This window comes from Chiloscyllium plagiosum, unplaced genomic scaffold, assembly GCF_037043375.1.
Source record: "Chiloscyllium plagiosum isolate Xiang-an unplaced genomic scaffold, Cpla_swu_hap1 HiC_scaffold_16, whole genome shotgun sequence".
In the NCBI taxonomy this organism is placed as follows: Eukaryota; Metazoa; Chordata; class Chondrichthyes; order Orectolobiformes; family Hemiscylliidae; genus Chiloscyllium; species Chiloscyllium plagiosum.
Window position 1 is genome coordinate 42,180,381 of NW_028270154.1, and position 13,680 is coordinate 42,194,060.

General features: G+C 50.0%; 1 protein-coding gene across 1 annotated transcript in view; it reads right to left on the reverse strand.

Annotated features, from left to right (window-relative positions):
- LOC122556638 (uncharacterized) overlaps nt 1–13,680 on the reverse strand; it is a 126,370-nt gene that overhangs the window by 13,553 nt on the left and 99,137 nt on the right. Inside the window, exon 12 of the mRNA XM_087995047.1 lies at nt 12,151–12,222. Coding sequence (XP_087851173.1) covers nt 12,151–12,222 — 72 coding nt within the window. The remainder of the gene's footprint in view (nt 1–12,150; nt 12,223–13,680) is intronic.

Sequence of the window (13,680 nt, forward strand, 5' to 3'; positions counted from 1 at the left end):
CACATTCTCCCCGTGTCTGCGTGGGTTTCCTCCGGGTTCTCCAGTTTCCTCCCACAGTCCAAAGATGTGCAGGTCAGGTGAATTGGCCATGCTAAATTGCCCGTAGTGTTAGGTAAGGGGTAGATATATGGGTGGGTTGCGCTTCGGCGGGGCGGTGTGGAGTTGTTGGGCCGAAGGGCCTGTTTCCACACTAAGTAATCTAATAATGTTCAGGTTGGTGTGATGACCCTGAACAAGCACGTGGACCATATGAAAGCTGCAAACTCGCAAACATGCCCAGACTCTCGATAGACTTGCCGACCGTTCCAGAACCCAGGGGTTCTCCCTCTCCAGCAAGCATTGAAGATACCTCGGAATCGGAGATGGACATAGTGGAGGTCACCTTGGCTCCTTTGCCACCCGAAGATGAGAATGAATTTCTTTCGAGATGCTCCAGGTGCAAGACGCAAACTATGGTGCATTACACAACGCCTGTATCAGAGGAGGAGTTGGAGGAAACTGACCTGGTGCTAAAACACCATAGGAGGAGTTAGAAACAAAAGGCCTGTGCCCCAGACTCAGAAGGGGAAGGAATGTTGTGAGTGTAATGATGTCAGCGAGGTGGACTTCAGAGAATGAGTTCCCTGATTGGGGCTGTTAATCTGGTCCAATCAGAAAGTCCTGCTTGACATACAAGTACAGGAGTAGTCTGCTCCTGGGCCTGGCCAAACTGACCATAAACTGGTCCAGGCAGCGGGCTATGAAGGGGGTCATTAGAGTCAATTGTCTGCCCCTCTTCCACGGTTACATTAGAGCCCAGGTGTCTCTGGAAAAGGAGCACACAGTGTCCACCAACACCTGGAGTTGTTCAGGGAGCGGTGGGCGCCGCAGGGAGTGGAGTGTATTATTTCCCCATCCAATTCTATTTTGATTTAATCCCTGCCCTCCCCTTCACTGATCACACAGCATTGCCCTTTGATGTGAAGGGCACTGCTTGTCACTGGCCACTCAGGTGTTTCTTTCCTTCCTGGTGGTGGAAACTGAATAAAGATTCAAACACCTTGTAAAAAGAAAAAAAAAGCAAAAAGAAATGTGCAGGAGTCTCTTCTTCATGGTGGTGGAAGTTGAATAAAGATTTGCACACCTTGTGTCTTTCACTGTGTCTCACACCTGTACAACATGGGTGCTGGGGAAAAATAAGCACCACCACTGTTAGGCGGTAGTGTGGGGGTTTTAGAAAAGAAAGTGTTAAAAAAAGTCAGACATTCTGTTCAAAAAAAAGAACAGGAGTGTCAGATGTCCTGTTCACTAAAAAAAAAACAGGTGTATCGGGGTTCTGCTCACTACAGTAGCTGATCTGTGCCAACTACATCAGTGTCATGTACTACGGATGTGTAAATAAAAGTTGACTTGGTGACAGAATGCCAGCCTTCATATTTCAGTTATTTCAGTGGGGAAAAAAAAGAACAGGGGTGTCAGATATCCTGCTCACTCAGAGCTGGCTCTGAGGGAGCTGGATCAGTGTTAGGGTCTCTCCATGTACCGAGGAACCTCGATTACCCGAATATCAATTATCTGAATATCAGATTATCCGATGGAGATCTCGAGGTTCCAATAGAAACATTACATCAAAGACTTGTTACCAGCACCGATCTCATCATTTTGTTTACGGTGATTAAAGTAAATTCGGCTCACCGAGATGCTGCCGAGAACTGTCCTGGACATCGATGGGAGCCCAGGCACCATCTCCAAATGACTGACCTCCCGCCCTCGCTCTCCCCCCCCACCCCCCCCCACCCACCCCCCACCCCCACCCCCCACCACCCACCACCCCCCCCACCCCCCACCCCCACCCACCCCCACCCACCCCCCACCACCCCCCCCCCACCCACCCCCCACCACCCCCCCCCCCCCCACCCCCCACCACACCCCCCCCACCCCCCACCACACCCCCCCCCCCCACCACACCCCCACCCCCCACCCCCCCCCACCCCCCACCCCACCCCCCCCCCCACCCCCCACCCCCCCCCACCCCCCACCCCCCCCCACCCCCCCCCCCCCCCCCCCACCCCCCCCCCCCCCCCCCCCCCCCACCCCCCCCCCACCCCCCCCCCCCCCCCCACCACACCCCCCCCCCCCCCCCCCCCCCACCCCCCACCCCACCCCCCCCCCCACCCCCCCCCCCCCCCCACCCCCACCCCCCCCCACCCCCACCCCCCACCCCCAACACCCCCCACCCCCCACCACCCACCACCCCCCCCACCACCCCCCCCCCCCACCCCCCCACCACACCCCCCCCCCCCACCACACCCCCCCCCCCCACCCCCACCCCACCCCCCCCCACCCCACCCCCCCCACCCCCCCCCCCACCCCCCACCCCCCCCCACCCCCCCCCACCCCCACCCCCCACCCCCCCCCCCCCACCCCCCCCCCCCCCCCCACCCCCCCCCCCCACCCCCACCCCACCCCCCACCCCACCCCCCCCCCCACCCACCCCCCCCCCCCCCACCCCCCCCCCACCCCCACCCCACCCCCCACCCCCCCCCCACCCCCACCCCACCCCCCACCCCACCCCCCCCCCACCCCCCACCCCCCCACCCCCCCACCCCCCACCACCCCCCCCCCCCCCCCCACCCCCCCCCCCCCCACCCCCCCACCCCCCCCCCCACCCCCCCCCCCCCCCCCCCCCCCCCCCCCCCCCCCCACCCCCCCCCCCCCCACCCCCCCACCCCACCCCCCCCCCCCCCCCCCACCCCCCACCCCCCACCACCCCCCCCCCCACCCCCCACCCCCCCACCCCCACCCCCCCCCCACCCCCCACCACCCCCACCCCCCCCACCCCCCCCCCCCACCACCACCCCCCCCCCCACCCCCCCCCCCCACCCCCCCCCCCCCCCCCCACCACCCCCACCCCCCCCACCCCCCCCCCCCACCACCACCCCCCCCCCCACCCCCCCCCCCACCCCCCCCCCCCCCCACCCCCACCCCCCACCACCCCCCCCCCCCACCCCCCACCACCCCCACCCCCCCCCCCACCACCACCCCCCCCCCCACCACCACCCCCCCCCCCACCACCACCCCCCCCCCCCACCCCCCACCCACCCCCCCCCCCCACCACCACCCCCCCCCCCCACCCCCCACCCACCCCCCACCCCCCACCACCCCCCCCCCCCACCCCCCCACCCCCCACCCCCCCACCACCCCCCCCCCCCACCCCCCCACCCCCCACCACCCCCACCCCCCCCCCCACCACCACCCCCCCCCCCCACCCCCCACCCACCCCCCCCCCCACCACCACCCCCCCCCCCCACCACCACCCCCCCCCCCCACCCCCCACCCACCCCCCACCCCCCACCACCCCCCCCCCCCACCCCCCCACCCCCCACCACCCCCCACCCACCCCCCACCCCCCACCACCCCCCCCCCCCACCCCCCCACCCCCACCACCCCCACCCCCCCCCCCCACCACCACCCCCCCCCACCCCCCACCACCCCCCCCCCCCACCCCCCACCCACCCCCCACCCCCCACCACCCCCCCCCCCCCCCCCACACCTTCCCTGTAGTTCTACACAGGGGTGTACTGAAACCCCCCTTCCTCAGATAATCTCTTTAACATTGTCCTGTGCAGGGCAAAGGTGGAACCTGTCAAAAAGATGTGTTTGTGACAGTGTCTGCGACCATTGCTGGGACTCTACATTCAATATCCTGGGAGGTTACCATAGAACATAGAACATCGAAAAGTACAGCACAGAATAGGCCCTTTGGCCCACGATGTTGTGCCGAGATTTAATCCTAATGTAAAATATTGTAACTTAACCTACGCACCCCTCAATTCACTGCTATCCATGTGCATGTCCAGCAGTCACTTAAATGTCCCCAATGACTCTGCTTCCACCACCACAGCTGGCAACACATTCACAACTCTCTGCATAAAGAACCTACCTCTGACGTCTCCTTTATACCTTCCTCCCAATATCTTCAAACTATGACTTCTTGTACCAGTCAATCCTGCCCTGGGGAAAAGTCTCTGGCTATTAACTCTATCTATTCCTCTCATTATTTTGTACACCTCGATCAGGTCTCCTCTCTTCCTCCTCTTCTCCAGAGAGGAAAGTCCGAGCTTATTCAACCTTTCTTCATAAGGCAAGCTATCCAGTGCAGGCAGCATCCAGGTAAACCTTCTTTGCACCCTCTCCAAAGCCTCTGTATCTTTCCTTTGGTAGGGCGACCAGAACTGGACACAATATTCCAAGTGTGGTCTCATCATGGACTTGTAGAGCTGCAGCAAAACCTCCCTGCTCTTAAACTCGATCCCCCTAGTAATGAAAGCCAAGACACCATATGCTTTCTGAACAACCCTAACCATTTGGGTGGCAATTTTGAGGGATCTATGTACTTGCACACCCAGATCCTCTGTTCCTCCACACTGCCAAGAATCCGGTCTTTAATCCTATATTCAGCTTCAAGTTCAACGTTCCAAAATGCATCACTTCACATTTATCCAGGTTGAACTCCATCTGCCATTCCTCAGCCCAGCTCTGCATCCTGAATATGTCGCGCTGCAGCCTGCAGTAGCCCTCTATACTATCGACGGCACTTCCAACCTTTGTGTCATCTGCAAATTTATTAACCCACCCCTCAACCTCCTCATCCAAGTCATTTATAAAAACTACAAAGAGCAGAGGCCCAAGAACAGAGCCCTGTGAGACCCCACTCAACATGGACCTCCAGGCAGTATACTTCCCATCTACAACCACTCTCTGCCTTCTGTCAGCCAGCCAATTCTGAATCCAGATAGCCAAATCTCCCTGTATCCCATACTTCCAGACTTTATGAATGAGCCTCCCATGGGGAACCCTATCAAATGCCTTGCTGAAGTCCATATACACCACATCCACTACTCGACCGTCGTCGACCTGTCTTGACACCTGCTCAAAGAAGTCAATAAGATTTGTGAGGCATGACCTGCCTCTCACAAAGCCATGCTGACTGCCTTTAGTCACACTATGCTTTGCCAAATAGTCATAAATCCTATCCCTCAGAATTCTTTCCAAAACTTTGCTGACCACAGACGTAAGACTGACTGGGTCTGTGATTGCCAGGGATTTCCCCATTACCCTTCTTGAAAAGAGGAACAACATTTGCCTCCTTCCAAACCTCCGGTAGGACTCCTTTGGAGAGTGAGGAGGGAAATATCCTCGCCAGCGGCTCAGCAACTTCCTTTCTCGCTTCCTGGAACAGCCGAGGATAAATCTGGTCTGGCCCTGGGGACTTATCAATCTTAATGTTTTCCAAAATTTCTAGCACATCATCTTCATCAATCTTGATCTGGTCAAGACTGTATCCCAGCTCCTCTAAGTTTCCATTTACAACAAGTTCCCTTTCACAACAAGTTCCCTTTCCTTGGTGAAAACCGAAGCAAAAAACTCATTTAGGGCTTCCCCTATCTGTTCAGACTCCACGCACAAGTTCCCTACGCTATCCCTGATTGGCCCTACCTTCTCCCTGATCATTCTCTTATTCCTCACGTATGAGTAAAATGCCTTTGGGTTCTCCCTAATCCTTCTTGCCAAGCCTTTTTCATGCTCCCTCCTGGCTCTCCTCAGTCCAATTCTGAGCTCCTTTCTAGCAAGTCTGTAATTCTCTAAAGCTGTGCTAGGATTCTGGGTAATCCAAGATGGAGGACGGGAAAAATTTCTAGCTGTAAGAGCTGCTCCTTTTTTTGAGGTATTTTAGGTGTTGGAGGTGATTTCCTCAAATTCCAGGAGCAGCAATTACTGTTTTATATGCTGTTGCATTGTTTTGGAACTTTGGAAAAAAAAAGTCAAAACTACAGCAGTTTAAAAGGGAGAAGGGCAGACAAGGGAAGCACATGGCGAGAACAGTGAAGGAGAGAGAGAGAGAGAGAGAGAGAGAGAGAAAGAAAACCTGCACAGTTACTGCCTTTGCTGTTTGAATTCGTGTATCGCTGCACATCGGAGTGCATCTGGGAAAATCAACAAAAAGTGAAATTCACAACTAATCTTGGAGGAACTGTTGGGCGAAGTTCACAGCACAGAATCCAATAAGTTAATTGTTGTTTTAAGTCTGTCCAATAGAAAGGCTGCAGTAGTGGGTATAGTGGATTCTTTCTTGATTAGATGTTTTTGGAGATAAGTCTCTTGATTAAACTTAAAACATAAGCCATAGCTTATGTAGAGGAATAAGATGGTGTTATTTTCTGGGTCTGTAGATTGTGAAGGAGTAAAAATGGCCTTTGCAGTGATATGTACTTTTTGTCAGATGTGGGAGTTTAAAGAGAGTTTAAGGGTTACTGCAGATTATATCTGCCATAAATGCTGTTGGATGCTAATCTTATCAGAATGAGTGGATCGGTTGTAGAGACAAATAGAAGCGATGAGGAATTTGCAACAGCAACAGTATATGATGGATGGCAGCTATAGAAAGGGGGGAAAAGTCTCAGATACAGTCACATAGTTGGGTTAACTCCAGGAAGGGTAAGAGCGGTAGGCAGCTAGAGCAGGAGTCTTTTGTGGATATACCCATTTCAAACCGGTACGCTGTTTTGGAAAATGTAGGGGATGATGGATTTTCAGGGGAACGTAGCACAAACAGCCAAGCTTCTGGTATTGAGACTTGCTCTAATGCAACGAGGGGTACGTCGGCTTCCAAGAGATCAATTGTGTTAGGGGAGTCTGTAGTCTGAGGTACAGACAGACGTTTCTGTGGCCAGCAGAGAAAAAGCAGAATGGTGTGTTGTTTCCCTGGTGCCAGGATCAAGGATATCTCAGAGAGGGTGCAGAATGGTCTCACGGGGGAGAGGGGCCAGCAGGAGGTCATTGTCCACATTGGAACCAACGACATTGGAAGGGAAAAGGTTAAGACTCTGAAGGGAGATTACAGAGAGTTAGGCAGAAATTTAAAAAGAAGGTCCTCAAGGGTAGTAATATCTGGATTACTCCCAGTGCTATGAGCTAGTGAGGGCAGGAATAGGAGGATAGAGCAGATGAATGCATGGCTGAGGAGCTGGTGTATGGGAGAAGGATTCACATTTTTGGATCATTGGAATCTCTTTTGGGGTAGAAGTGACCTGTACAAGAAGGATGGATTGCACCTGAATTGGAAGGGAACTAATATACTGGCAGGGAAATTTGCTAGAACTGCTTGGGAGGATTTAAACTAGTAAGGTGGGGGGTTGGGACCCAGGGAGATAGTGAGGAAGGAGATCGATCTGAGACGGGTACAGCTGAGAACAGAAATGAGTCAAACAGTCAGAGCAGGCAGGGACAAGGTAGGACTAATAAATTAAACTGCATTTATTTCAATGCAAGGGGCCTAACAGGGAAGGCAGATGAACTCAGGGCATGGTTCGGAACATGGGACTGGGATATCATAGTAATTAAGGAAACCTGGCTCAGGGATGGGCTGGACTGGCAGCTGAATGTTCCAGGAGACAAATGCTACAGGAAGGATAGAAAGAGAGGCAAGAGAGGAGGGTGAGTGGCATTTTTGATAAGGGATAGCACGACAGCTGTGCTGAGGGAGGATATTCCCGGAAATACATCCAGGGAAGTTATTTGGATGGAACTGAGAAATAAGAAAGGGATGATCACCTTATTGGGATTGTATTATAGACCTCCCAATAGTCAGAGGGAAAGTGAGAAACAAACTTGTAAGGAGATCTCAGCTATCTGTAAGAATAATAGGGTGGTTATGGTAGGGGATTTTAACTTTCCAAACATTTACTGGGACTGCAATAGTGTTAAAGGTTTAGATGGAGAGGAATTTCTTAAGTGTGTACAAGACAATTTTCTGATTCAGTATGTGGGTGTACCTACTTCAGAAGGTGCAAAACTTGACCTACTCTTGGGAAATAAGGCAGGGCAGGTGACTGAGGTGTCAGTGGGGGAGCACTTGGGGCCAGTGACCATAATTCTATTAGATTTAAAATAGTGATGGAAAAGGATAGACCAGATCTAAAAGTTGAAGTTCTAAATTGGAGAAAGGCCAATTTTGACAGTATTAGGCAAGAGCTTTCAAAAGCTGATTGGAGGCAGATGTTTGCAGGTAAAGGGACGGCTGAAAAATGGGAAGCCTTCAGAAATGAGATAACAAAAATCCAGAGAAAGTATATTCCTGTCAGGGTGAAACGGAAGGCTGGTAGGTGTAGGGAATGCTGGATGACTAAAGAAATTGAGGGTTTGGTTAAGAAAAAGAAGGAAGCATATGTCAGGTCGAGACAGGATAGAAGAGTATAACGGAAGTAGGAGTATACTTAATAGGGAAATCAGGAGGGCCAAACAGGGACATGAGATAGCTTTGGCAAATAGAATTAAGGAGAATCCAAAGGGGTTTTACAAATATATTAAGGACAAAAGGGTAACTAGGGAGAGAATAGGACCCCTCAAAGATCAGCAAGGCGGCCTTTGTGTAGAGCCACAGAAAATAGGGGAGGTACTAAATGAATATTTTGCATCAGTATTTACTGTTGAAAAGGATATGAAAGATATAGATTGTAGGGAAATAGATGGTGACATCTTGCAAAATGTCCATATTACAGAGGAGGAAGTGCTGGATGTCTTGAAACGGTTAAAAGTGGATAAATCCCCAGGACCTGATCAGATGTACCCGAGAACTCTGTGGGAAGCTAGAGAAGTGATTGCAGGGGCTCTTGCCGAGATATTTGTATCATCGATAGTCACAGGTGAGGTGCCAGAAGACTGGAGGTTGGCAAACGTGGTGCCACTGTTTAAGAAGGGTGGTAATGACAAGCCAGGGAACTATAGACCAGTGAACCTGACCTCGGTGGTGGGCAAGTTGTTGGAGGGAATCCTGAGGGACAGGATGTACATGTATTTGGAAAGGCAAGGACTGATTCGGGATAGTCAACATGGCTGTGTGTGTGGGAAATCATGTCTCACAAACTTGATTGAGTTTTTTGAAGAAGTAACAAAGAGGATTGATGAGGACAGAGCAGTAGATGTGATCTATATGGACTTCAGTAAGGCGTTCGACAAGGTTCCCCATGGGAGACTGATTAGCAAGGTTAGATCTCATGGAATACAGGAAGAACTAACCATTTGGATATAGAACTGGCTCAAAGATAGAAGACAGAGGGTGGTGGTGGAGGGTTGTTTTTCAGACTGGAGGCCTGTGACCAGTGGAGTGCCACAAGGATCGATGCTGGGTCCTCTACGTTTTGTCATATATATAGATGATTTGGATGCGAGCATAGGAGGTACAGTTAGTAAGTTTGCAGATGACACCAAGATTGGAGGTGTAGTGGACAGCGAAGAGGGTTACCTCAGATTACAACAGGATCTTGACCAGATGGCCCAATGGGCTGAGAAGTGGCAGATGGAGTTTAATTCCGATAAATGCGAGGTGCTGCATTTTGGGAAAGCAAATCTTAGCAGGACTTATACACTTAATGGTAAGGTCCTAGGGAGTGTTGCTGAACAATGAGACCTTGGAGTGCAGGTTCATAGCTCCTTGAAAATGGAATCGCAGGTAGATAGGATAGTGAAGAAGGCATTTGGTATGCTTTCCTTTATTGGTCAGAGTATTGAGTATAGGAGTTGGGAGGTCATGTTGCGGTTGTACAAGACATTGGTTAGGCCACTGTTGGAATATTGTGTGCAATTCTGGTCTCCTTCCTATCGGAAAGGTGTTGTGAAACTTGAAAGGGTTCAGAAAAGATTTACAAGGATGTTGCAAGGTTTGGAGGATCTGAGCTACAGGGAGAGGCTGAACAGGCTGGGGCTGTTTTCCCTGGAGCGTCGGAGGCTGAGGGTGACCTTATAAAGGTTTACAAAATTATGAGGGGCATGGATAGGATAAATAGGCAAAGTCCTTTCCCTGGGGTCGGGGAGTCCAGAACTAGAGGGCATAGGTTTAGGGTGAGAGGGGATAGATGTAAAAGAGACCGAAGGGGCAACGTTTTCACGCAGAGGGTGGTACATGTACGGAATGAGCTGCCAGAGGATGTGGTGGAGGCTGGTACAATTGCAACATTTAAGAGGCATTTGGATGGGTATATGAATAGGAAGGGTTTGGAGGGATATGGGCCGGGTGCTGGCAGGTGGGACTGGATTGGGTTGGGATATCTGGTCGGCATGGACGGGTTGGACCGAAGGGTCTGTTTCCATGCTGTACATCTCTGTGACTCTATGACTCTAGATCCTTGCTTCCTCCACCTTACATAAGCTGCCTTCTTCCTTTTGATGAGAAGTTCCTCTGTTCTCGTCATCCAAGGTTCCTTAATCTTACACCTTCTTACCTGTCTCAGAGGAACAAATTTGTGCATCACTCGCAACAACAGCTCCTTAAATAGTCTCAACATGTCAGCTGTGCCCTTCCTGTGGAACAATTGCTCCCAGTCTGTACTTCCCAACTCCTGTCTGCTAGCATTATAATTTCCTTTTCCCCAATTTCATATCTTCCCTCGGTAACTGCTCCTTTCACTCTCCGAGGCTATGTTAAATGTGAGGCATTTGTGATCACTTTCACCAAAGTGGTCTCCCACCATGAGATCTGACACCTGTCCTGGCTCACTGCAGAACACCAAATCCAAAATGGCCTCTCCCCTCGTCGGTCTGTCTACATACTGAGTAAGGAAACCCTCCTGAACACACCTGACAAAAACGGCTCCATCCAAAACCATGTGCACTTAGGAGGTTCTAGCCGATATTGAGAAAGTTGAATCACCCATAACAACAACCCTGCTACTTTTGCATTTTTCCAGAATCTGCTCGCCTATGAGATCTTCAATCTCTCTACAGCCCTTAGGTGGTCTGTAGAAAACCCCCATTGCGGTGGTTGTTCCCTTGCTGGTCCTAACTTCCACCCTTACTGACTCAGTAGACATTCATTTCTGTAGCTGTGATGGACTATCTAATTAGCAATGCTACACCCCCTCATCTTTTTCCACCCTCCCTGTTCTTTCTAAAATGTTCTAAACCCTGGAACACCATTGACCAGAAATTGAACTAGATAGAAATACTGTGGCTACAAAAGCAGAGGCTAGGGATCCTGCAGCAAGTTCAGAAAAGATTTACAAGGATGTTGCCAGGGTTGGAGGATTTGAGCTGTAGGGAGAGGTTGAATAGGCTAGGGATGTTTTTCCTGGAGCGTCGGAGGGTGAGGGGTGACCTTATAGAGGTTTATATAAACATGAGGGGCAAGGACAGGATAAATAGACAAAGTCTTTTTCCTGAGGTAGAGAGTCCAGAAGTAGAGGGCATAGGTTTTGTGTGAGAGGGAAAAGATATAGAAGAGACCCGAGGGACATCTTTTTCACTCAAAGGTTGCCAGAGGAAGTGGTGGAGGCTAGTACAATTGCAACATTTAAAAGGCATCTGGATGGGTATATGAATAGGAAGGGTTTGGAGGAATATGGGCCAGGTGCTGGCAGGTGGGACTAGATTGGGTTGGGATATCTGATCGGCATGGACGAGTTGGACCAAAGGGTCTGTTTCCATGCTGTACACCTCTATGACTCTACGACTCTAAGTAATTCATCTTCCAACTCCCCAAATCCTTCCACCACTGGCCAGGAGTGTGATAGAACACTCCCCACTTGCCTGGATGACTGCAGCTCCAACAACACTCAAGCAGCTTAACACCATCCAGGACAAAGTAGCCTGCTTGAATGACACCACATCCACAAAACATTCACCCCTCTATCATCAATTCTTGGCAGCAGTCCAGTAGCTACTAGATGAATTGTAAACATTTACCAAGGTTCTTTGACAGCATCTTCTAAACCCAATTCCACTACTCTATAGAAGGACTAGGAAGTAGATATTTGGAAACATGGCAAGTTTCCCTCCAAATCATTCACCATCCAGACTTAGAAATATATTGCTATTCCTTCAGTGTCACTGGATCAAAACCCCTAGAACTACCCCTTCTAAATACATGTGGGCCCATCTATACCAAATGGACTTTGGCAGTTTAAGAAGGCTGCTCAATATCACCTTATTAAGGATAACTTGAATGGACAATAAAGTTCCAGTCAGCAATGTCTATATCAGATGAATGCATTAAAGAAAGTTAACAAATCACTTTTGTCTTCTTCTGACCCATTATAATCATAAATAAAAATGGTGCAATTGATGAATTTATTCTCAATTTCACTTTTAAATTAATAGTTGTATTATGTCTCTTACCTTGACTCCTTTTTCACCTCTGTCTCCCTTCAGCCCCCTCAGTCCTGGGAAACCCTGAAAAGAATCGTTGTTCTGAATGTACGGAGATAATAACTGCGCATAACTCTCAGAAATGGAAAATAATTCTTAATCTAATAAACACATTTAGAGTTTTAGTACTGAGCTGTTAAAAGTGGCTTGAATATTTGGACTGTTGGAGTTTTCATTCCAGAAACTTTAAAATTCAAGAATTTAGAAATGCTGAGTCCAATAATAAACTAGTGTGAGAACAAATATGCGATGCAATACACATGGGTCCAAGATGGCAGCAGACTAGGCCTCCTGTGCTGGGGCCCGACTGCTCCAAACACGGTTCTTTTTTTTCATACTTTTCATACTCTACTTACGGACAGCATCCTTTTCGCTATGTACTTTTTGTCTTTTTCTTCTACACATTTGGCTGCATGAATTGGGATCCCTGGCAATGGTAGGCCTGGAACCCAGACTGTTGGCAGCGGCTCCCAGAGAGGGATCTCCTGGGAGTGGTAAGTCCGGAGCCTAGACTTGGTGAGGTGGCAATGGCAGCAGAGCCAGGGTCTCCTGGGGCATCTGCGTCATCATTGCTGCTCCCGAAGTAGGATTCCCAGAACAACTTGCAGAAGCCCTGGAGCCATGTGCGAGACCCAATTTGAACAGAAGATGTACTCTTATCAAATAATTTATTTTTGTAACTCAAAATGCTTGATTGTGGTGACAAAACACTTATCACCATATCTTCAAGATGTATGTGACAATAAATAAATAAATTTCAATCTTTTCGTATTGAGCATCACCAAGGTTCTAACATACATGTTTATATATATGAGTGCAGGCCCATTAGAAATGCTTGAGGAACCAAAAATACACGCCAGCGCAAATGTAATGCAAATAGTTAATTTAAAGCATGCAGCTAGTATTTCCAGCATTTGCTTTTTAAAATTTGGATTTCCAAAACTTGTAGCATTCTGGTTTCCTGACTTTGTTCCAATTGGTCAAACAGTTTACATCAGGTGCAGGAAAATGGGAACTTTTTTATTTGATGAAACAATTTCTGGGCCATGGACGAAGGAAGTATGTTTTTCAATGTTTAGAGGTACAGGAAATGTTATTTTATACTCAAAATCTCTATATGTAGGAGTGGTGGGTAAGTTTTACTTTCAAAAAGGTAATGACACTCCTGATTTTGAACTGAGGAATTTTGTTTAAAGTCAAAGTCATTGAATATAGACATCTGAAGGTGGCAACGCAGGTTGATACAGTGGTCAAGAAGGCATTTGGCATGCTTTCCTTCATCAGACAGGGTATTGAGTACAAGTGTTGGCAGGTCACGTTATAGTTGTATAGGACTTTGGTTCAGCCACATTTGGAATACTGTGTACAGTTCTGGTTGCCACATTACCAAAAGGACGTGGATGCTTTGGAGAGGGTGTAGAGGAGGTTCACCTGGATGTTGCCTGGTATGGAAGGCACTAGCTATGAAGAGAGGTTGAGTAGATTAGGATTATTTTCATT